Source organism: Rhinatrema bivittatum, chromosome 7 (genome assembly GCF_901001135.1).
Source record: "Rhinatrema bivittatum chromosome 7, aRhiBiv1.1, whole genome shotgun sequence".
Classification (NCBI taxonomy): Eukaryota; Metazoa; Chordata; class Amphibia; order Gymnophiona; family Rhinatrematidae; genus Rhinatrema; species Rhinatrema bivittatum.
The window spans coordinates 233,066,916-233,092,205 of record NC_042621.1 but is presented as its reverse complement, the minus strand read 5'-3'; the positions used below and the strand labels follow the sequence as shown (position 1 = coordinate 233,092,205).

General features: G+C 43.2%; 1 protein-coding gene across 2 annotated transcripts in view; it reads left to right on the top strand.

The window, feature by feature from the left end:
* Positions 1-25,290, top strand: part of ADGRA1 (adhesion G protein-coupled receptor A1) — a 1,158,413-nt gene that overhangs the window by 388,881 nt on the left and 744,242 nt on the right. For both annotated transcript variants that reach the window (XM_029609977.1, XM_029609976.1), the window contains exon 4: positions 21,221-21,292. In XM_029609977.1, the coding sequence (XP_029465837.1) occupies positions 21,221-21,292 (72 nt within the window). The remainder of the gene's footprint in view (positions 1-21,220; positions 21,293-25,290) is intronic.

Below are 25,290 nucleotides of genomic sequence, written 5' to 3'. Positions count from 1 at the left end.
AGTGAGGTATAAACTCACCCACTCCCGGAGCTCCAGCTCTGCTTCTGTCAGAGGGGGGCTGAAGGTAGGTCCAGGTGAATGCATGGTATGGAATAGGGCATTGCTACTGTTGGTAGGGTGGGGTCTGGGGATAGCAGGATTTTAAACATATTACTAGAACTGAGGGAGGAGTAAGGAGGCCCGCCCTGTGGACCCTGGAACATGAAAATTACATTTTTGGAATATCCTTGTAGTTTAGCCAGCTAGGCTTCAATATCTACCCTCGTGTGTTTATCACATGCTTTCTTGAATTTAGACTTTGTTTTTGTCTCCACCACCTGCACAGGAAGGCTGCTTCATGCATTCACTATCCCCTCTGTAAAAAAAAAATAGTTCTTTAGAAAACTCATGTGTCTACCCCCTTTCACCTTCATCCCATGATGTTTTGTTCTAGAGCTTCCTTTCTGTTGAAAGATAATCACCTCCTGTGCATGGAAATCATGGAGGTATTTAAATGTCTCTATCTTGTCTTTTCTCTATGGTGTACCTCTTTAGATCTTTTAAGTCTGTCCCCATATGCTTTAGCATGGAGACAAGTAAGTGTTTTAGTAACCGCCCTCTGCACCAACTCCATCCTGTTTATAGCCTTTTGAAGGTGCAGTCTCCAGAATTGTACACAGTATTCCACGTGGGGTCTCACCAGGAACCTATAGAGGGGGCAATATCATCTCCTTTATTTCTGCAGATCATTCCTCTCTTTGTGCAGCCCAAGCATCTTTCTGGCTTTTGCTGTTGCTTTATACACCTGTTTGTTTTCTCACCTTAAACGAGCGTTTTCTATGGCAGGTCCAACTTTACGGAACACTATCCCTCCAGGTATACGACTAACTGCCGACAAAAAAAGCCTTCAAGGAAACCCTCAAGCATTACCTTTTCCTACTAGCATTCCCTGACCTATGTACCTCTTAATTTATTTTAACTCTGTTTTTATTTCTCTTGCCGACTTTTATACTTCTATTTTTAATTCACTACTTTTGCATTTTAAGATATATACTCAAGTGTTGTCATAAATGTGATTTTTAGTTACTGTTTTTAAGTTTCTATTATGTATGTATCTTTGTAGCCCGCCCCAAAACTTGCAGGGCTCGGGATATAAATACATCTAAATAAATAAATAAATAAATAAATAAATAAAATAATTAGATATGATCGCCCCCAGATCTTGCTCTTTTTTCAAATTTAGACAATATCATCCCTTATTCAGTACCTCTCCATTGTTTGTTTGCATTCTAAATGCATAACTCTGTATTTCTTTTAGCACTAAATCTTAACTGTCAGACCCTAGTATATTCCTCAAGCTTTTCTAGATTCCTCCTCATGTTTTCAACTCCTTCCTGGCTATCTGCCCTGTTTCTTTTCCCTCTCTCCCAGAGCCATGACGTCACTTTTGATAAGGATCTGAGTGGTACCTAGCAGTATCAATTAGTCCAACATGGATAGGCAGCACTAGATGGTAGTCAGGCTTGAGGATTTTCAGCAATTTTTCTGTAATGTCTTGAATTTTGGTAGATAGCATGTCTGATCAGCAGATGGATGCTCTAAGTGCAGTGGTTATTGAGTCTGCAGCTTTAGGTTTTGAATGTTTCAGTTCCTTCTCATCCTGGGATGGTTTCTCATCAACTTTCAGGGCTACATACTGGTTCTTCAGCTTGAGGGAAATCAGAATCAGGGGATAGGGTCTAACAGCTGTAATGATCTGAATCCAGTTGTCATCTTGTGGTCCAGTTTCACCTTCCCCTGTCCTTGCGTTTTCCATACCTTGATAAGCATTTCATCAATTTAATCCTCTTTCTCCCAGATGCTTCTCCGCTTTGCCACCTCCTCTCTGAGTTCTGCCACCTGCTTCCTGAAGGAGATGCTCTAAGGATGAATTCACACTCAACTGTTTCCTCATTATATATCAGAGTATCTGTCTGGACAACAGTAGAAGTTGTAGCAATTGTGACAGCTTCAGTGATATGTTCTTTCCCAGCCATCAGTCAGCTGATGGGAGCTTCTTTTGAAACAAAAAGATCTTCCAAAGTTCCTGCTTTTTCTGCAACTATCTAACATCCTCTTCCACACTCAGAATCCCTGCTTGTAATCCTGTTTGCTTGCTTACTTGTTGCTTGACAGAATGAAGGCTCTTATTTTGTTCTTTCAAATTATAATTATAAATCTATGAGGTGTGTAGTTTTGTGTTGCTGCCTTTTAAAAATCGTATGGCTTATGGTTGTTATGTTTTGAGGTGTGGGCCCTTGGTTGCTGCAGGAGATGGCACCTCCCACAGGGCGGAGCCTTGCAGGGACTTGCAGTGATAGGCTAGCTCCAAGCAGAGATGGACACAGAGAAAGGTAGTCTTTATTATACTTCAGCATAGATGGTAGCCCGAGGAACGGGCAATGATCCCAGCAAGAAGAGGAGATCTCTGATAGCAATGATCTGTCTGAAAGCTGCAGAATGGAAGGGCAGTCACACAGTCTCACCAGGTCCCAAGAGGGAGATGGATCCGGTAATGGTCCGCGAAGCAGGGTAGGCCAAGAACCCAGGCCTAAATGGAAGGCCAGTGAGAGTAGATCCGGTAGTGGTCCGCAGTGCGGGGTAGGCTGAGGATCTACGTAGAGAGAGGTGAGACAATGCAGACACAGAACTGGAGTGGTAGTACTCACTCTGATGCTGGCAGTTGTAGTAGGAGAGAACCCCCAAGGAGCGGAGGTCCAGACGAAATAAGGCCCCCGAGGAGTGGGTACTTAGGCATCCTTGAAGGTGGTAGGCAACCCCAGAGGATAGACAGGAGCGAGGCAAGGCCCCCAAGGTGTGGGTACATCCTTGTTGGTAGCAGGTAACCCCAGTGGGTGTAGAAGAGAGAGGCAAGGCCCCCAAGGAGCGGGTACCTAAGTCATCCTGGAGCAGGAGTACATAGAGCAGCAGTGTCTGGTAACATAGAGAGGATTCCTTGCTAACTCGTATTAGGAATCGTGAACAGAGTTTAAATACCAGAGCTCGTGACGTCATGTGGTGGGGATGCCTCTGAGGTTCCCGCCATGACGCAAGTAAAGGACCCAGGCTGCACATGCGCGCTTACTCTAGGTGACTCCGGGAGAATGATGTTGAACGCAATCGCCCATGCCAGACTGGGGACATCGGAGGGGTCGGCGTGGAGAAGCGGAGGCAGCCATCTTCCCAAAAGGAACAGAGTCAGGCAGGTAAAAGGTGAGCAATAGAGGGCACAGCCATCTGCGACCAATGGGTGAAACAGTACCCCCCTTCCAAGGGCCCCTCCCAGGGGGTTTCAGCTTCTGAGGATGAGACTGATGGAAGTGACGGATCATGTCTTTACCCAGGATATTGGCCATGGACTTCCAAGAGTTCTCCTCCGGTCCGTATCACTTCCAGCAGATAAGGTACTCCCGTTTACCTCTCTTGCATACATCCAGTATGTCCTCAACGGTATACGCGATATACTTTTCGGCATCAAGTGGTGCTGGCTCCGGTGCTTTGCTGGTAAATTCAGACAGGACAAGAGGTTTCAGTAGTGCCACTTGGAAGGCATAATGGATCTTCATGGATGGTGGTAGCTTCAAACTGAAGTCAAATTCCCAAGGCGTCGAAGGACCGCAAAAAGTCCAACGCTTCCTCTGCACGCTTTGCGGAGCAAAGCGTGCAGAGGATAGCTTTAAGCAAAGGAACTTTGTACTAAGCCATACCTTATCCCCATGCTGAAATTGAGGTGCCTTCCTGTGGTGAGCATTGTACGTCTTTTTGGCCCGCCTTGAGGAGTAGATCCTTAGTCTGTTTCCACAATTGCTGTAATTTCATTGCAGTGACTTGAGCTGTTGGAGATGTCATGGAGAGTGGCAGAGGTAATGGAGGTAATGGTTGGTGGCCATATACCATTTGAAAAGGCGTAGATCCCGTAGCAGCAGCTGGATGAGGATTTAGGGCAAATTCGGCCCAAGGGAGTAATTCTGCCCAGTCACTTTGTCTAGTATTCACATATGAGTGTAGGAATTGTTTGAGCGTCCGATTCATTCACTCTGTTTGGCCATTGGACTGCTGGTGATAGGCCGAGGTCAGGTCCAATGCGATGTTAAACTTCCGACACAGAGCTCTCCAGAAGTTTGTGGTAAACTGGACACCTCTATCAGACAAAATGTGTTTGGGCATGCCGTGGAGGTGAAAGATATGCTTCACAAATAATTTAGCCAGTTCAGCAGTGGATGGTAAACCTGGCAGGGTTTTGAGAATCTATCAACGGTCACCCAGATCATATTGTTTCCGGCAGAAGGAGGTAAGTCCACCACAAAGTTGGTCACGAAGTGCGTCCAAGATTCCTCTGGTACAGGTAGAGGTTGGAGGAGACCCCAGGGACATTTGGCAGGAGGTTTGTCTTGCGCAGGTAGCACAGGAGGCCACGTAAGCTTGGACATCAGTCTTCATAGTAGGCCACCAATAGAAACGTTGGAGCATGGCTAATGTACAGCCTTGCCCGGGGAGACTGGCCAGACGGGAGTCATGTGCCCATTTTAGCAGTTTCTTTCTCATTCTCAGCGGCACCACTGTTTTCCCAGCGGGGATGGTGTGAGTGGCTGCTAACACCATCTTCTCAGGCTGATGATGCGATGAAGTTCATCAGGAACATCCACCGGAGAGAAGGAGCGTGAAAGGGCATCTGTCCTAACATTCTTTTCTGCAGGATGGTATTTTAGTGGGAAGTCAAAGTGTTTGAAAAACAATGACCAACTCGCTTGCTGGTGATTAAGGCGTTGGACATGTCGTTGATATTCCCTAGCCTGACCTTCCCACCCCTTCCCCTAGCCTTTCCACCCCCCAACCCCTCCCCAAATTTGTATTTTACCTTTTGCGCCTGCCTAGAGGCAGGCACAAGTTGTGTGTGTTGGCAGCCTGCCGGCAGGCAATCCTCCAACAAAGCGGCAAATGGCCACTGTGCCGGAGGCCTCTGGCCCCGCCCCCTCCCCAGACCACCCTGCCCCCTCTGGATTTACGTGCATAGGGCTTTTAAAATCTGGCTCATTATTTGCATTATAAAGAATATTTTAGATTGTAGCCACATAATAACACATATGAGAAATAGGGAATTTGCACAAAGCATAAGAATTTTACCATTTATGAATGATCCCTAAACATACTCGGTAAGTTTCTCTTATCAGTAGCATGGAAATATTTCAGAAATGTTACACAAAGAGAATTATTTTGTGCATGTGCAAGGCAAGGATATATTATATGGATGTAAGGTGGGATGCCTTGGGCAGGCGTAACTTGTGCAACAAAGGTAGGGGGGTTTTAGGTAGGGCTGGGGGGGGTGGGTTAGGTAGGTGAAGGGAGGGGAATGTGTGGGGGGGATGGAAGGAAAGTTTCCTCCGAGGCCGCCGATCCCGGATTTTAACAGATACGTGCGTATCTATTAAAATCCCGCGTACTCTTCTGCGAACAAAAGTACGCATGTGCGCAAATTTGTAAAATCTACCCCAAAGTGTGCAATAGTAAATCACCTGGACTGGATGGTATACTAACTAGGGTTCTGAAAGAACTAAAAATTGAAATTTAAGACCTATTTCAATTAATTTGTAACCTATCATTAAAATCATCCAATGTACCTGAAGATTGGAAGATGGCCAAATGTAACCCCTATATTTAAAAATGGATCCAGGAGTTATCTGGGAAATATAGACCGGTGAAACTGACTTCAGTGCCAGGAAAAATCAAGGAAACTTGTTATAAAGAATAAAATCACAAACATTTAGACAGACATGGTTTGAGGGGACAAGGCCAACATGGATTTACCCAATGGAAACCTTGCCTCCTAAATCTCCTACATTTTTTTGAAGGTGTGAATAAACTTGTGGACAAAGGTGAACCGGTAGATGTGGTGTATTTGCATTTTCAGAAGGCATTGAACAAAGTCCTGCATGAGAGGCTTCTAAGAAAACTAAAAGTCATGGGGATAGGAGGCGATGTCCTTTTGTGGATTACAAATTGTTTAAAAGACAGGAAACAGAGAGTAGGATTAAATAGGGATGTGAATCGTTTTTTGGCGATTTAAAATATTGTACAATATTTTTTAAATTGTCAATAATCGTTAAAGAGTGCAATACAATAGAAATTCCCCATATTTATCATGAAAAAATCGTTAATCGGGTTAGTGTCCACTAACGGGAGTTATTTGGGGGGAGGGTGGGAAAACCGGCACTCCAAAACAACCCCTAAACCCACCCTGACCCTTTAAAACAAATCCCTTACCTTCCCCCACCCTCCCAAACCCCACCCAAAACTTTTTACATGTAACTGGTGGTCCAGTGGAAGCCCCGGGACCGATCTCCTGCTCTCGGGCCATCGGCTGCCACTAATAAAAATGGCACCGATGGCCCGATAAAAAAAAACCCACCCGACCCTTTAAAATTGACCCCTTAGCTTCCCCCATCTTCCCAAACCCCCCCCAAAACCTTTTACAAATACCTGGTGATCTAGCGGAAGTCCCGGGAGCGATCTCCTGGTCTCAGGCCATCGGCTGCGCTAATAAAAATGGCGCCGATGGCCCTATGCCCTTACCATGTGACAGGGTATACATGCCATTGGCCGGCCCCTGTCACATGGTAGGAGCACTGGATGGCCGGCGCCATCTTTAAAAATGGGTGGGGGAAGCTAAGGGATCAGTTTTAACGGGTTGGGGTGGGTTTTTTGTTTATCGGCTCGAGCGCAGCCGATAAACAAAAACGCGATCGGGCCTCACTAAAAAAAATTAACGATGTGAATCTGAATCGGAACCGATTCCGGTTCCGATTCACATCTCTAGGATTAAATGGTCAGTTTTCACAGTGAAAAAACATAAACAATGGAGTGCCTCAGGGATCTGTACTGGGACCTGTGCTTTTCAATATATTTATAAATGATCTGGTAAGGGGTACAATGAGTGAGGTGATCAAATTTGCGGTTGGCACAAAATTATGCAGAGTAGTTTCATCTCAAGCGGATTGACCTTGCGAGACTGGAAGATTGGGCTTCCAAATGGCAGATGAAATTTAACGTGGACAAGTGCAAGGTGATGCATATAGGGAAAAGTAAGTGGAAGCTGAGAAGAGGGACAAGAAGGGGGAAGTGGAGCCTGCAGCAGGACCAGAGGGGAAAATGAAGGCAGCAAGGGAAAAGAGAGGGGAAGATAGACGCTAAGAAGGAGAGACGGGGGTATCATATGTTGTAATTTTTGCTTCTCCCCCCTCTTGTTCCCAATCTCTGAGTCTGCATCAAGGGAACAATCCAGACTCAAGTTATTTGTGTATTCAAGCTTCAAAAATTTAGAATAGCGTCATACATTTTGTTAGCCTGTGTACCATTATGGAGATTTCTATTCTCCGTATGTTTAAAAGCATTTGTGTTCTTAGTTTTAACAATACTTGTTCCAGGTGCTAAAAGTACTAAGCATTTTCAACAGAAAAGGTCATGAACTCTTTAATTCCCAAAGCTCTTTAATTATGCTTGTGTGTGTGTGTGTGTGTGTGTGTTTACATATATAATTCTTACATATTGCATTTAAATAGCAGATGTTTGGGATCTGGGGATGTTTTGTTATTTGGAACTTGAGATGGCTTCAACCGGTGGCAGTAATGACATGTTTACGCTGATCCAGCTGTTTTCAGAATGAGGACTTGTCACTTTAGTGAGAAACATTAGCAGAATAAAATTCAGTAAAAAGTGGTGGAGCAGATGAGCCGCACAGTCTAAATTGCTAACAAGCAGTGACAGTTGAATAATAAATGAGAAGAAGTTCTGATTATTCCATTTAACTTACATTTCTGTGAAGGTATAGGTGATCCAAATCATTCAAATTCATTCACAAGCTGTAAAATGTAATATTGCCCTCTAAAAGTTAGGTGCTCAGATATTATATGCAGAGTGTGTCTAGTTAAATTAATGACAAGGAAAACACACCTGGGTGTCTGTATCTGGACCTACAGATAAGACACATTTGGGCTATGCAAAAAGTTTTTGTTGTTTTTTACATATGTCAAAACCACAGATTAGTCAATTACATGATTAAAGGTTTATATCACTCATGGCACAATAAAGTTGATAGCCAGTGAACCAAGCATTCTCTGTGGCGGAGATGGAAGGGAGGTGCTTCCAAGAAAATCAGTACAGCATACTGTAAAATAGATTGGTCACAGGCTTCAACACTTACAAGCGATTAAGGCACCATGTATACCTCAGGATTTACGTTTTATTCTGCAATGTTTCCTTCCTTTGCTGACATTTCACCTCTCCCTATCACAACATGCCAATATCCTGCTCAGACAGGTGTTCCTCTAATAGCTGTTTGTTGGCATATTTAGCATCTGCTCTTGCTGCTCCTGAGTTGGATTGGTAGCAAGCTGCAGTGTTTGGCAGGGGCACAGAAAAGGTTTTATCACTCTCCTGCTTACCATCTTTCTACCCAATGCAGTAGGCTGCTGCTCGGTGCTCAGACTCCAGATAAAAAGTGAACAGGTTCCTAGTTGGAATAATCAGTATCTTGGAGCATGTCACATCCATTTTCCCTCTCATATCTCTGTATGCGGAGAAAAGTAAATACATAAAGTCAGCAGAGTATCACACTACTGCATTACAACTCCACTTCCTGAATAAGTGGTGTTTTTCAAAGAACCAAGTATGTTAAAACTCAGCTATAATTCAGCATGTAGGCAGCAGTATATTGCTCTACTTATAATCTTGTACAGTAACGGCTGCACAATTTGGTACAATTGATTCTGAAATTATGCTTGAAAACAATGCTATTTTCACTAGGAAGCTAAAGTAATTTATGATTTTGTATAGTCTGTACTGTTGTTATATAAATAACTACAGCCTTTGGGAGGAAGGTCCAGCTTTTAAGGATCTGAAAACATTGTCCTGTGAACGGTGCTGAAAGCTTCCTTCCTACCACCATTCAGTTTATGCTCAACATCGTTTTCATTCATTTCTGCTCCCTTTACCTCTTCAGGTCACTCTCACCTTCAAGTTCGAGCCTTTTTCCTTGCTGTTACTTATCTCTGGAATTATTCACTTCTATGCAAATTGCAGAAAGAAATTCTCTGTTTTCAAGTCCTACCCGAAGACATGCTTTTTCAGAGAAGTATGCTACCAGTTACCATAAAGGCTATCCCCTAATCTGAGGTCTAGGCGGGGTATAATATTCAGTTAATAAAAGTAGTTAGTAAAGATGATGGGCCAGCAGAGAGCACTCTTAGAAATCACGTTCACTGTTCCTGTTAAGAAGGTATGGCTGAGTGTCTTTGTGATAGGACTCCACTGTACCCAAATAACTTGTATCTAACCGTCTGTAACACAACATGGTGTCAGAAGTTTAACCTCAGGCAAGTCAGATGGCCCCGAGCCAGTTTCCATTCCACAGCGAGTCCTTCAGGGCATCAAGATCAGCAAAACTGAGGCCTCCTGCAGGACTCGACTTTGCCAATTTGGCATCCTAGCCTGACTGGCGCTTGTAGTTTGCCAGGCACAGGATGGCCATCAAGCTGCACGGGGAGAACAAAGTGGTGGGAGTGTACCCTGGGCTCAGTGACAGGCTCTGGGCTTTCTTGCCCCGTCCACTTGCCAACTTTCCCCAGAGCTAAACCAAAGGAGCAAAGCCTGTACATTTAAGCAAATTAAAGTAAAATGCCTTTAATTCTTACAAATCAAAGCATTTCCCCTTAAATCCAGTAGCATATAATATTTCAAACAGAATAAGCTTTAAACTGAATGAACAAAATAGAACTTCTCTGTGAATGTTTATTAGTCAAAACCAAAATATACTACACTCCTTTTTACCTCTCAAAGCTCTTGATTTATTAATTATGGTTCTCTTGATTTTCTTTCAAAATCCAGTTCCTGAAGCAGTCTCTCTCCAGCCCAGAGCACAACAGGTTCTACTGTGACTGTGCCTCAGCTAGCTCCATCGAGGATGAAAGCAGTTACAGTGTGGATCCTAGAACCCTTTGAGGTTCCTGGTTATGCACCAGGCCTGCAGTTTGCCTGGCTCCTGCTCTCAGGTCTGCTGGCTCTGCCTTCAGCATCTCAACAGGACTGAAGTAAACCCCACATTCTAAATCCCAAATCAAGATTCATTATGTACACTTTGCAGTAACATAACTTCTATTCATTGTCAATCATAGCAGCTCTCTTTCACATTGCTTAAGTTAACTTTGATCGGTACATATCAACTACATAAACAGTTATACTTTCCAGCCCAAATTATCCCACACTCACCTAGGATGATGCACTCTGTAACCCTCTGAGTTTCCTGGTTAGGCCCAAACCTGCAGCTTGCCTAGCTCCTGAAGTAACCCCACCCTTAGTGGACTGTAAGAAGTTGCCTCCTGCAATTTTGTTTGCACTGAGCATGTGCAATGCCCCTTAACATGGCTGCTGCACATTGAAAAGGTATTGTGTCCCTCACTCTGATTTCCTCTTGAAGGAGAATTCACCAATAGTGGCAAAGGCAAGTGTGCATACTTGTTTACAGTAGGGAGCCTGAAGTTGAGCAAATATTTAAGTCATTTGTCTCCAGGCTGAGGGAGACAGGAACAGATATAAGAAGTTCTTGAAAAAACATGAATATGATGGGAAATCCAAGTGTCACTAATATTGCCCTTGTAATTTGAATATTCACTGCTATAGGAGGGGTTTTGTATATTTTATTCCTCCCTGTGTGATAACCCTACCATTTGGGGGGGGTATGGCATCTGGGGCATATGTTGCTTAGGAGCATAACCAGAACTTCAGAGGGAAGGAGGAAATTGAAAGGGAAGGCGATACATGGAGAGAAAGGAGCTTGAGATTCATCCTTGGGTCTCAGGAGAGGACTTAGTATTTTATATTGATTTCAGATACTTTTGTGAGAAGCTTTGGATCCTCCCAGGATTTATAGGAGAAGGAGAGAGAAGTTTTGGGTCTTCCACAGGGTCTCAGAAGGGAGAGCACTGAGAACTTTTGGGTGGGCTTTTGCTCATGACTTTTGCATTTTGATAATGGAAGAGTTTGGATTAAAGGAATTTTTGGACTTTGACAAACCCCCAGTATCGCAGAGGATTGGGGCAAGGATCTGATTGCTGAGTGATCTGAAGAAGCAAGGGTAAGAAGATTTTGTTACTTTTTGATACGATAACTCAAAGGACTACACCCGCTGAGAGAGTGATACAGGGTTTTTTTTTCCCAGTTTGAAGAAAAGTAAAAACTTGGACTAATTGCAGTTGGATGTTTGTATACATGGGGACAGTTGTCCTGCAGTTTTTGTGCTTGGGGATTTTCTTCTATTTGCTGATTGACTTTTCCAGTTTTCCCACATTGCAAGGGGAACAGTTTTTCTTCATGGATAATGGTGCAGGAGAAGTGAAAAAGGAAGCAACACCTAAGATGGACACATTAACAATCATCTTCATTGTTATTATATTTCTGATGCTGTTCTTTATTTTTGGCCTTGGAGCTTGGATTGTTTTAATTTACAGTAAAGACTATTTTATTTGAGCACCATTCTTCAGAGCCATAGCCTGGCAATTTGGCACCTATGGCCAAGAGAAAATCTGTGCCCTCACCCATTACACATAACATGACACCACAAGTTGGGAGCCTCTGGCAAATGTTTGCATAGTCAGTCAATGTCCAAGGCCAGTGCAAGGGTATTAGGTACCCTAGGAGAACCTTAGGGCCTTGTGCCTCCCATGCCTGTTATGCTTTCCCACACACACAATTAAAAATTGTACATTTATAACAGATTTTTCATGAAAAAGGATATTCAAAATACAGTCTTCCAAAGTAAAAATATCACTTACAATATGAATATTATATTTATAAGCAATGCTGTGTTGCCAACCAGAAAACCCTGCAAAAAAGGAAATGACACTTGGAATCCATGTGGTACTAGGCCTACTTTAACACATCTTGGGCATGAGCTTGGTCCTCAGAAGTCCACAAGAAAACAGAGTTACAATACAATAAGATATAAGACTTGCCGTACTGGGTCAGACTGAAGGTCCATCAAGCCCAGGATCCAGTTTCCAACAATGGCCAATCCAGGTCACAAGTACCTGGCAGGATCCCAAAGGGCAGATAGTTTCTAAGCTGCTTATCCCAGGAATAAGCAGTGGATTTCTCCAAGACCACCTTAATAATTGTTTATGGACTTTTCCTCCAGAAATGTGTCCAAACCTTTTTGTAAATGCAACTACACTAATAGTTTTCGCCATATCCTCTGGCAACAAATTCCAGAGCTTAATTATGTGTTGAGTAAAAAAAATATTTTCTCTTATTAGTTTTATTTATAATTTTATAAATGTATTTATAGTTTTATAAATTTTTGTAATTTTGAGCTTTGATAATTTTTATGTTCTTTTAAATTTAAATCGTTATTTATATTTGTTTTTTTATTTAGTTATGTAAACCGTTTTGATTAAACACTGTTTGTAAAGACGGTATACAAACACTTTTAAATAAATAAAAAATAAATAAATGTATCCCCTAGTTTTTTTTTACCCTTTGAAAGAGTAAACAACTGATTAATGTTTATTTGTTCCACTCATTATTTTATAGACTTCAATCATATCTCCCCTCAGCCGTCTCTTCTCTAAGCTGAAGAGGCCTAACCTCTTTAGCCTTTCTTCATAGGGGGACTGTTCCATCCCCTTTATCATTTTGGTTGCCCTTCTCTGTACCTTTTGTAATTCTGCTATATCTTTTTTGACATGTGGTGACCAGAACTGCACACGATACTTAAGATGAAGTCACACCATGGAGCGATACAGAGGCATTATGATATTCTCTGTTTTATTCTCCATTCCCTTCCTAATAATTCCTAGCATTCTATTTTCTTTCTTGGCTGCTGCTGCTGCACACTGAGCAGAAGATTTTAACATATTTTCAACAATGATGCCTAGATCATTTTCCTGAATGGTGACTCCTAATATGGAACCTTTTATTTTGTAGCCATAATTTGTGTTATTTTTCACTAAGTGCATCACTTTGCACTTGTCTACTGTAAATTTAATTTGCCATTTACATGCGCAGTCTCTCAGCTTTGTATGGACATCTTGCAATTTCTCACAATCCTCTTGTGATTTAAAAACTTTGAATAATTTGGTGTCATCAGCAAATTTGGTCACCTTACTAGCGGTTCCCATTTCCAGGTTGTTTACACATATATTAAAAAGCAATAGTCCCAGAACAGAAATAAACTTTCTATATCAATAGGGCACTAACTGCTAAAGAGCAACATAAGAACATAAGAAATTGCCATTCTGGGTCAGACCAAGGGTCCATCAAGCCCAGCATTCTGTTTCCAACAGAGGCCAAAACCAGGCCACAAGAACCTGGCAATTACCCAAACATTAAGAAGATCCCATGCTACTAATGCAATTAATAGCAGTGGCTATTCCCTAAGTAAAATTGATTAATAGCCATTAATTGACTTCTCCTCCAAGAACTTATCCAAACCTTTTTTGAACCCAGCTACACTAACTGCACTAACCACATCCTCTGGCAACAAATTCCAGAGCTTTATTGTGCATTGAGCAAAAAAGAATTTTCTCCGATTAATCTTAAATGTCCTACTTGCTAACTTCATGGAATGCCCCCTAGTCCTTCTAATATCCGAAAGTGTAAATAACCGAGTCACATCTACTCGTTCAAGACCTCTCATGATCTTAAAGACCTCTATCATATCCCCCCTCAGCCGTCTCTTCTCCAAGCTGAACAGCCCTAACCTCTTCAGCCTTATAAAAAGGCAACACTGCAAGTATGACCAGCCAGCGGCGACCCAATTAACGTCGCTATTCCACCAGGCACGGAGTGAGAGGGGCAGCCCACTACCAGCGGGCATTTCAAGAAAGCTTCACTTTGAGAGAAAAAAAAACCCCAAAAAATTGAAAAACTGAAATAAAAAATGAGAGGGAAAACCAGCGATGTGAAGACCCCCCCTCCCGACGTCACGATGACCAGCCAGCAGCGACCCGATTAACGGCGCTATTACACCAGGCGTCGCATGACGAAGGGGCGCGACAAAGGGGTTTTCCTCTTTGTTGCGCCCCTTCGTGCTAACCTTTGTGCTCCTTATATCATAACTGTATGTATATTAGGGATGTGAATCGTTTTAGGACGATTAAAATTATCGTCCGATAATTTTAATATCGTCTTAAACCGTTATGGAACACAATACAATACAGATTCTAACGATTTATCGTTATAAATCGTTAGAATCGTGAGCCGGCACACTAAAACCCCCTAAAACCCACCCCCGACCCTTTAAATTAAATCCCCCACCCTCCCGAACCCCCCCCAAATAACTTAAATAACCTGCGGGTCCAGCGGCGGTCCGGAACGGCAGCGGTCCGGAACGGGCTCCTGCTCTGAATCTTGTCGTCTTCAGCCGGCGCCATTTTCCAAAATGGCGCCGAAAAATGGCGGCGGCCATAGACGAAAAAGATTGGACGGCAGGAGGTCCTTCCGGACCCCCGCTGGACTTTTGGCAAGTCTCGTGGGGGTCAGGAGGCCCCCCACAAGCTGGCCAAAAGTTCCTGGAGGTCCAGCGGGGGTCAGGGAGCGATTTCCCGCCGCGAATCGTTTTCGTACGGAAAATGGCGCCGGCAGGAGATCGACTGCAGGAGGTCGTTCAGCGAGGGTTCCGGCGCCTCGCTGAACGACCTCCTGCAGTCGATCTCCTGCCGGCGCCATTTTCCGTACGAAAACGATTCGCGGCGGGAAATCGCTCCCTGACCCCCGCTGGACCTCCAGGAACTTTTGGCCAGCTTGTGGGGGGCCTCCTGACCCCCACGAGACTTGCCAAAAGTCCAGCGGGGGTCCGGAAGGACTTCCTGCCGTCCAATCTTTTTCGTCTATGGCCGCCGCCATTTTTCGGCGCCATTTTGGAAAATGGCGCCGGCTGAAGACGACAAGATTCAGAGCAGGAGCCCGTTCCGGACCGCTGCCGTTCCGGACCGCCGCTGGACCCGCAGGTTATTTAAGTTATTTGGGGGGGGTTCGGGAGGGTGGGGGATTTAATTTAAAGGGTCGGGGGTGGGTTTTAGGGGGTTTTAATGTGCCGGTTTTTCGATTTTTCGATTTTTCGATTTTTAACGATTTTTCACGATTTTTCACGATATTTTACCCCCCCCAAACGGCAACAATACGATTCCCTCCCCCTCCCAGCCGAAATCGATCGTTAAGACGATCGAGGACACGATTCACATCCCTATTTTGGTTAACAATTTAATCTTTATTAATGTTGTTTATCCTTTTGCACTGTTTAAAAAATGTATTATTTCGTTACAGATGTTTAAATGTATTAGACAAAGGAATTTTACTTCCTGCTTATTCAGTTTTATTGTAAACCGGTTTGATATGCATCTTATGCAGGAAAATCGGTATAGAAAAACTAAAAATAAATAAATAAATAAAGTATTACACCAGGTCCCAAAACACCAATACACCCCCTATTAGGAAAACAGAACAAGCCAAGCTGCTAAAGATCTCAACATAGAAACTACTCACTATTGGAATACCTCACTTCAGTCACACATGCAGAACACAAACCCTCAAATACAAAAGAAAAAGACCATAAAATATAAATAGAACTGTGCGGAGAAAAACTGAACTGGAAACTACAACTAGCCAAATTCTGTATGCAGTGCAAAATGGAAAACAGAAACATCACCATTCCACATAAACAATAAAATCAAGAAATATAAATATCATCAATAGTAGTAAAGCCATATCAATAAAAAGAATAAGTAAAACCTGCAAAGGCACAGAATAATATCCAAAAATTAAAAACTCATAAAAATGTTTCAAACACCAATATTTCAAAACAGATACATCAAATAACACCTTATAAATAAAACTAATAAGGATTTTAAAGAATATCCCACTCTTCTACCTGGGAACTTTTGATTTCTAGATGCCCTGAGATTGTCATGGATTAGCAGGAGAGGGAAAGGGATTTGTTTTGCATAGACTTTCTTCTTTCTCTCTCTCACACACACACAATCTCTCTCTCTTTCATGTACACATACACAGGTTCTCTCTTCTCTCATAAGCACACACACACTCTCTCTCCCTCTTTATCTCACAAATTCACTCATGCTCTCTTTCACTTTCAAATACACACACTTTCTCTCACACGAATACCCATGCACTTGCATCTATCACTCTTACAAATATGCCCTCTAACTCTTGCACACATACAAAACATGTATGCTCTCACACACATGGACTTTTTTACTCTCACCCATGCACACACACACATGCTTTCATACATTTGTACCCTCTTACTCTCATACAGGCATGCACTCTCACTCCCGCTCATTTACAGGCACTTTCTTACTCCCTCGCACATGCACAGGCATTCTCTTACTCTCACACACACTTATGCAGATGCTCTCTCTCTCACACATGCACACACACTCCTTTTCTCATTCAATCAAAACAGCAGCAATAATCTCCTTCTTCAGCATGTCCTTCCTCCTCAGCTGACAGGACTATTACTTTGGACTGGATAGTTACGCCAGAGGGCCCTGGAAGATTATTCTTCCTTCTTGTCTAGACTGAACTTGTACTACCCTAGAATGAAGGATAAAGCACCAAACTTGGGGACCAGTTATATGAAGATTTATTTATCCCCAACAGCATTGTAATTTATGAGTGGGCAAGGTTCCACCAGCAATTTCAGCTCAAGGGGGAACTGATTTCTTTCATAAGGCAGCTTGCCAAGTACAAGCTGAACACTTTGATTTTGAAGCCACTAAACTGGACCAGATCCATGACAGGCTAGTGATTGGAATTCAGGACAAAGGCAGAGCTGCCAAGTTACCCAATTTCAGGATGGAGATTTTGGGTCAGTCCTGGATTTGTGACAATCCTATCCTGATGAATTATTGCACAGCAGCACTACTTTGAATGGGTAGAATCAGAGATTACAAATACTGGTTCAGACCAAGGGTCCATCAAGCTCAGCATCCTGTTTCCAATAGTGGTCAATCCAAGTCACAAGTACCTGGCAAGTAGGGATGTGAATCATTTTTTGACGATTTAAAATATCGTCCGATATATTTTAAATTGTCAAAAATCGTTAGGGCCTCGATACAATACCAATTCCCCCGATTTATCGTTAAAAAATCGTAAATCGGGGGAAGGGGGAGGGCAGGAAAACCGGCACACTAAAACCCCCTAAAACCCACCCCCGACCCTTTAAATTAAATCCCCCACCCTCCCGAACCCCCCCCCAAATGCTTTAAATTACCTGGGGATCCAGCGGTGGTCCAGAACGGCGGCGGTCCAGAACGGCCCCCTCAATTGAATCCTGTTGTCTTCAGCCGGCGCCATTTTGCAAAATGGCCGCCGCAAAATGGCGGCAGCCATAGACCAAAAACGATTCGCCGCAGGAGGTCGTTCCGGACCCCCGCTGGACTTTTGGCAATTCTTGTGGGGGTCAGGAGGCCCCCCCAAGCTGGCCAAAAGTTCCTGGGAGTCCAGCGGGGTTCCGGGAGCGATTTCTTGCCGCGAATCGTTTTCCGTACGGAAAATGGCGCCGGCAGGAGATCGACTGCAGGAGGTCGTTCAGCGGGGGTTCTGGACCGCCGCTGAACGACCTCCTGCAGTCGATCTCCTGCCGGCGCCATTTTCCGTACGGAAAACGATTCGCGGCAAGAAATCGCTCCCGGAACCCCGCTGGACTCCCAGGAACTTTTGGCCAGCTTGGGGGGGCCTCCTGACCCCCACAAGAATTGCCAAAAGTCCAGCGGGGGTCCGGAACGACCTCCTGCGGCGAATCGTTTTTGGTCTATGGCTGCCGCCATTTTGCGGCGGCCATTTTGCAAAATGGCGCCGGCTGAAGACAACAGGATTCAATTGAGGGGGCCGTTCCGGACCGCCACCGTTCTGGACCACCGCTGGATCCCCAGGTAATTTAAAGCATTTGGGGGGGGGGGTTCGGGAGGGTGGGGGATTTAATTTAAAGGGTCGGGGGTGGGTTTTAGGGGGTCGGCTCACGATTTTAACGATTTTCACGATAGTTTACACACCCAAACGGCAACAATACGATTCCCTCCCCCTCCCAGCCGAAATCGATCGTTAAGACGATCGAGGACACGATTCACATCTCTACTGGCAAGTACCCAAACATTAAATCTCAAGCTACTATTCCTTATTGATTAATAGCAGTTTTTGGATTGTTACTCTAGGAACTTATCCAAACCTTTTTTTAGTCCTAGTTTCACTAACTGCCATAACCACATCCTCTGGCAATGAATTTGAGAGATTAATTATGTGCTGAGTGAAAAAGAATTTCTTTGATTTGTTTTAAGTGAGCTACTTGCTAACTTCATGGAGTGTCCCCTGGTCCTTCTATTATCTGAGAGAGTAAATAACTGATTTACATTAATCTTGCATCTCAAAATGCATGGGATGCAAGTTTAAAACCAGGACTGGCCAAATAGTCTCCTTCCTGGAACTTGACAGCTCTGCAAAGGTTTGTCACTGAAGGTGCAATGCAGAATGACTTGATGCTGTTCATAGCCATAGAGATTACTAGGCACGCCGAGCTGGTTATAAACATACAGCCAAGCCTACAGAGCATAGAGGAAGTGTTATGTCACAAAACTAAGCCTCAGAGCAAGAAGCAAAGTCACAATACCTGGCAGGAACCTAGAGACTTTCTTCCTAGAGGGGAGTGAGAATATGTGGAAGGTGTGGTGGAGATTATCTGTGCACCAACATATATGCCCAACCTCAGACAGAAAATGCAAAATATTAGAAAGTCGGCAGCTGTGTGCCATACTAAGCAAGTTGACAAAGTAGTCACGGAGGAAAGTGAGGAACTTTGGTTTCTAGTAAGGGTATTGCTTTTTTTTTAAATGTAAAAAGGAACAAATAAACAAAATTAAAAAATAAAGAGAAAAAAAAATGTGGGTCATATTAAAGAAGGAATAAACCCTTAGGATCTCCTCATCCCCTTTAACTCTCTTACCATATTTTTTTCCTTCATGGGGCAGGATGAATCCCCAGTCACTCCTGCCCCATTGATGGTGTGCTACTGTGCTTAGAAATGGCGCCAACAGACTGAAGCTGGTCTCATTGTTAATTCCTTCCATACAAAATGGTGCCAGTCTGGGTCTCGCCTCTCCAGGACCATTTTGTGTATAATAAGTAACGATGCTGATTGTTGACCTTCGTTTGGTGACACCATTTATAATCGCAGTAGAGGGAGGGCAAGATTTTTCTCTTGCCCCATGAAGATTCTTCAGTAGGGTAAGACGAGTTGGGAGAAGGGAGAGCTGGGGAGATTGGCAGGAGTGCCTGGGGGCTATTTTATTTTGCCAAGCTAGAAACTTTGTTTAAAAAAACCACAAATGAAAATGCTCAGAATGACCCTCTCAAGGGATTTGATTAGTTCTGCATCATAGAATCCTCATTCTGCAGTAACCTGAGATAAGAGATGTCCCCTGCTTATTTATGATTTGGTAATACTCCATCACTTGGGCACTCAATGACTTATTACTTGATACAGTCTGCCTTGGGTTTTCCTTTAGGAAAAGGCAAAATATCAAATGAAAATAAATATAAATAATTAGAAGACTATGTCAAAAAAAGTGTAAACCCATTTTCATTATTAAAGAAAACCTCAAGAAAATGATTATAGGAAGCACATTGCTCACTGTCATTGGGTGCTAAATTGAATTCTAGACTATTTAGGTTATCAGAGGCTAGCTGGGAGTTATTTCAGGTCTTCTGAACACAAGAATTGGAGGTTTATAGGAGCAACAACTCCTGACAAGAGAGCAGAGATTGAAGAAAAAATGCATATAAAACCCTTTTTTAAATCAATTCAGGTGTTATGTTTGCCAGCTCAAGGGATGTCCCCACTCACCCCCAAGTGCTGCAACAGCAGGTCTCACTCACGCTGCATGGATGCTGCCATCCTTGTACTGTCCCTGCTCTCCTTAGGTGAGTGCACGTCATCTGCCCAGACTTAAAAAGCCCGCGGCGGGAAACAGGCTGAGTCACCCTTGGATGACATCATAGGCTTCTGCCTTTGAAAGGGCCTTTCGGACAAGTAGACCTCACTTCAGCAACGAGCCTCCTGCATTTTCTGCAGGGCATTTTGCCGGTGTTCTTGTTCCTTTTTCCTTCTTCCAGCCTTTCCTTGTCCAGCTTTGCTTCGTCTTCCAGCCTTGCCTTGTCCAGCCTACCTTGTCTTCCAGTCCAGTCCTGTCACCCGGACCAGCCCTGCCCATCCCATCCTTCCTTGTTCCCGTCCTCAGTGTCTCCTGTGTGTCCACGTCTCCCTTGGCTTGCTGCTCCGGACCTGATCTCTTTCCTCAACTTGACCACATTTGCTTGCCGCCTGGACCTGATCACTAGCCTGGACCCGACTGCTCTTGCTTGCTGTCTGCCCAGACCTCGATTCTCCTCTGACTTTCATAATCTGATTTTCATAATCTTGTCTCTGATGTGTCTGTGGAGTTTAGCCACCACCACTGCCCTAGGCCCCACCTAAGTCCTGCTGTCTGCCAGAATCCAAAGGCCCAACCTGCGGAGGAGGCGGTTGATAAATACGAAGCTCCAGACTGACCCACTTCAGGGTGTGTTCACCAGCTGCCAGGATGGGCCTCGGGGGCTCGCTCTTAAGGCTGCGTCAGCTGTGCTGCTGCACTAAGGGTTCACGTGCTCCGTATCCATTACATCAGGGACAGGATCTCTAAACATTGCATATTGACCTGGTTTAAAGAAAACTATAGAATTCCTAATTTCTTATCTGTTGTTGTATACAAGCAGTTCTGCAAATATAATGCTATTAATATTTTTGGAAAACATGTAAATCCCCAGATTATACCTTTTTGAAAACCAGGGACAGATAAGGCAAAACTCACTCGCAATTCTAAAATACAGAATGAACAGGGAAGCACAACTAGGCAGTCCACCTAAATCTATTAAAATAAAAGGACTTTGCACACTTTCACTATGAAACCCGATGAAGACTTTTAAAAAAAATGCTAACACCGGTTGGGATATGTAGGTGTGCAAGTCCCTTTAATTTTAATATATATAGGTGGTGTGCCCAGTTCTGATTCACCACGTTCCAAAATTAAACAGATGTATCACATTGCCAGGGAAAACAGGATTATTTGTGGATCATGTTTGGTGCTTTGTTTGTTTTTTTTTCCAGAGATCTGTCCAGTAACAGAATCGGATGTTTGTTTCCAGAAATGTTTGCAGGTCTCAGTAGCCTCCACAAACTGTGAGTACACAACTGCTTTCAATATACCAGTGATTAATTTGCTGAAAGCATAAGGTTGATTTCAGTTTTTCATGTGATGCTATGGTGTAATTAGAAATCAGTGTAACCAGGTGGGAAACCGTGAAGGTAATTAAACTTTTTTTCATTCCATTTGAAATCTACAAATAAATTCCATCTTACATGCAGCTTAACATCAACTGTACCTGGAATGATAGCTTTTCACAGATACGTATGCCCAAAATAGTTTCATAGTGTTGGATACTGGATAGCCTCAGATTAGTAGAACTAGTAGAAAATCAAATATATAAAAACAAGTTTTACAATATTGGTATTGCCAGGACTACTGCACTAGATTAAAAAAAAAAAAGCACTGAGTAGTGCCTTGCTATGAAGACTTAAATGGAATTATCTAACAATTGTGCTGATTAGAAAACAGAGATGCTTGAATTATACAGTCCTGATAAAAGCAGAACAATTCTCAAATATCTATGGAGATTTTGATGTTATGAGACACAGTCAAGGCAGGTAAAATGGAATGTGAAAAACGTTTTTTCTTATGCTAGGGTTATTGGTATGGTAACCTGAAAGGTTAGTCGTGTTTTGTATTTCTTTTTACTAACTACAAGAAACTATGAAAGCTTTATGAAGAACAATCCTTGGGGAGAAGGTAGGGTGATTGCCCTGGTGCCTGCGCCTTGTAGGGTCTTGGGCATGTGGGTTTCACTGCCAGCTGCGGGAAGAGGTGATGTCATCAGCCGTGCCTTGGCCCCTATGGGAAAAATCAGACTGCTTAAAGTCATCACTCAGGTTAGCCAGTGGAAGAGGGGGCAGTATCATTGGCTCTTACAGGTCAGAAGGCACGGAGTAGCCACAAACCAAGTGATACCCAGGAGGGTTGGATGCTGGGGGCGAGGAGGGGGGAGGGGATCAGTGTTTGCTGTAATCGGAGAGGACAGAGAAAGTATTAGTGGATAAGTGTCAGACAGTTCAGACAGCTGCCCCCTCCCCAATCTTCAATCTCAATGGGTACCATCTCTGGCTGTTTAGTCCTGAGCCCCGCGTCCCCTTTGGCTCAGCCCTGGCTAGAGGGTCATTAATGTGCTACGCTGCAGTTGTTCACATTTGTTCACAGTAGTGGTGCAAAACTTAGCTTTCAGGGTCTATTCAGTCATGTGATAGACGTGTAATAGGCTCTAAACTCTCCCTCCCCTAAACACTTCATTTGTTGTACCATTCCCATAGGTACAAAAACTTGAACATGTATAGCATCAATGTGAAGTGTACAGATTGGAGAAGGCCTCTTAACTATATGAACTCTATAATGATGGATATAGATAGGAGCCAAACACTTTGCAATTTGTATTTATACATTCAAACACATACATTAGATATACTTTTTGTACTGTTTTTGGCCTTTCAGCCTTCTCCTCTCATTTGACATGGATCCCAATGGGAGCTAAGCATCATGAGCCTTCATTTGAGGAATCCTTTTTACCACCTCTCCATACTAGGCTCTTTTTGGAACCCAATCTGTTTAATTTTGATTCCCCTTCCCACTTTCTCCTTGCTTCTTACCCTCTTGGTTTTTTTTAAGTTCCAATATTTTTATTGAAGAAAAGGTATTACAGCAAAATAGTAAAAACAATACAAAACAATAAAACAAAGAACTATTGTAATATCCAGACTAAAATGTTTAACAATGAGGTAGCGTGTACTACAGCCTCGCTATATGTGTCTCTATCACTCTCCAATTCACTTTGAAAGAATGTTATCAATTTTATTCCTCAGCTGCTGCCATTTCATATATATAATTAACACATACTGAATTCCATCAAGAAGTCTTATTAATCAGTGATATATCTTTCAGGCTAACTTAAGGCCTGATTCATTAAGGGGTAGATTTTACAACCCCTTCAATGTGGAAAGGGGCAGGAGTGATTTCCAGTTGCCTCCTGCCCTGCCAGCACCATTTTGCTGTATGGCCATATAAATGTACGGCTATGTAACAAAATGGCACCAGGCAGCCCTGAGACTGGCACCATTTTAATTTTTATGTCTGTATGCTTTGCAGCCATGAAACACTGTCGCTGGGATTTGTTCCTGGCCCTTTCTACACTGAAGACCCTGTAGATGGGGTGAGTGTGGAACAGGAAAGTGCTGGCTTGCTTTTGGGAAAGGTGTAGGAACCCAGGGAGACTCCGGCTCACTTCTGGCAGCAGCAGCAACGGTGGCAGCAGCAGGAGGTCCCATTTCAGTTCAATTTTTAATAAATTGAACCAAAATAAATATTAAACAAACTGAAATCCAAATTTAAAAAAAAGCAAAATGAAGAAACAAAACTGAACTGAATTGTGTGCACCTTGTGTGCACCGAGCCGCGCTGCCTTCCTCCATTCTCTCTCAGGCCGCTCTGAAATCGGAGTGGCCTGTGAGGGAGCTTCCCTTCCCCCTAGCCTGACCTTCCTACCCCTTACCCTAACCTTCCCCCCCCCCCCCAGCCCTACTCTAACCCCCCAAAAGTTTTATCCTACCTTTTGCGCCTGCCTCCGGGCAGGTGCAAGTTGCGCACGCCGGCAGGCTGCCGGCTCGCGATCCCTCAACACAGCGGTAATGGCCGCTGTGTTGCAGGCCTCTTGTCCCACCCATTCCCCGCCCCTTTTATAAAGCTCTGGGACTTACACACGACGCTGGACCTTTTTAAAATAGGCCCAGCGCGCGTAAACTTTTGAAAATCCGGCCCTAAGCATTTTTCCCATACACATGGAATAGGAGAAAACCTTAGTGAGTCAGACCCTTAGCGGAAAAGTAGTGATATTCACACTTCTCTGGGTAAGTTAATCGGATAAGTTAGATCTGCCATAGATCATGCTTAATTTAGCCAGATAAACTTATCTAGCTAAGCAGACATGCTGCTGAATATCCCATGTAAGTTAACCAAATAAATCTTGTCCAGCAAACTTACATACATGACCACCTTTGAAAACTGAGGCCATATGGTCTAATATACCAGTTTTGTTAAAGCAAAACTAACACTTTATTTAATTAAATTAATGCAATGTAATTGAGTTGACACCTGTATAACTCTATGGGTAATATAGTTGCTCTCTTGTTTTATATAGTGAATTCCTAAACACAATCATAAACATTTAGGGGTCATTTTTTAAAACTATTTATGTGCATAAAATTGAGTTTAAGCAAGTAAATGGCTGCTTAGAAAGTTGTCCAGCCATTACTAATCTCAATAATTGTCTCTCAGCAGTAGCCCAATGACTTAAACTCAAACTAAACCCTTCCAAATCCAAACTCTTCTGGCTAAGCCTACAAGGATATCCTCTTAACTTTGTGTTAGGAACCCCTTTACAAGCAAAAGACTCAGTTCTCAGTCTAGGCGTACATCTCGACTATAATTTTACAGTGGAAACTCACAACTCAACTGTGGTAAAGATGTCCTTTATGCATCTGCACCAGATTTGCCAGCTGAGCAACTACTTTATGAAGCGTGACCTTGGTACCATGATATCCTGATTGATCACTGTCTTTTATAGATCAGGATTGGGCAAACTACAGCCTGTAGGCCAAAACTGGCCTGAAACCTTTTCAAATGTGGCTCGCCTACCTTGTTCCAGATTTCCATTGTTTCCAGTCTGCTGACGCAAAGAACCATTGGGTACATATTCAAAAGCCATATAGATGGATAATGGGAAAGTTATCCGTCTAAATGGCTTAGCCACATATTTAAAAGAATAATTCGTTATCTGGCTAGAATTTAGCTGGGAAAGTCTAGGCCATTCCTGGGGCGGGAGGTAGGCGGGAGTTAGGCATTCAGGGAAGGAGTGGAGTTAGCCTATTTATTTATTTAATTTATTTTTGGTTTTTTATATACCGATCTTCTTGCATTGGATGCAAATCAAACCGGTTTACAGTAAAACAATTCAACTTGCCAAGTAGCATTACATGGAACAAAGAACATGGAACAATATAATAGTGCTTGCGAGCATT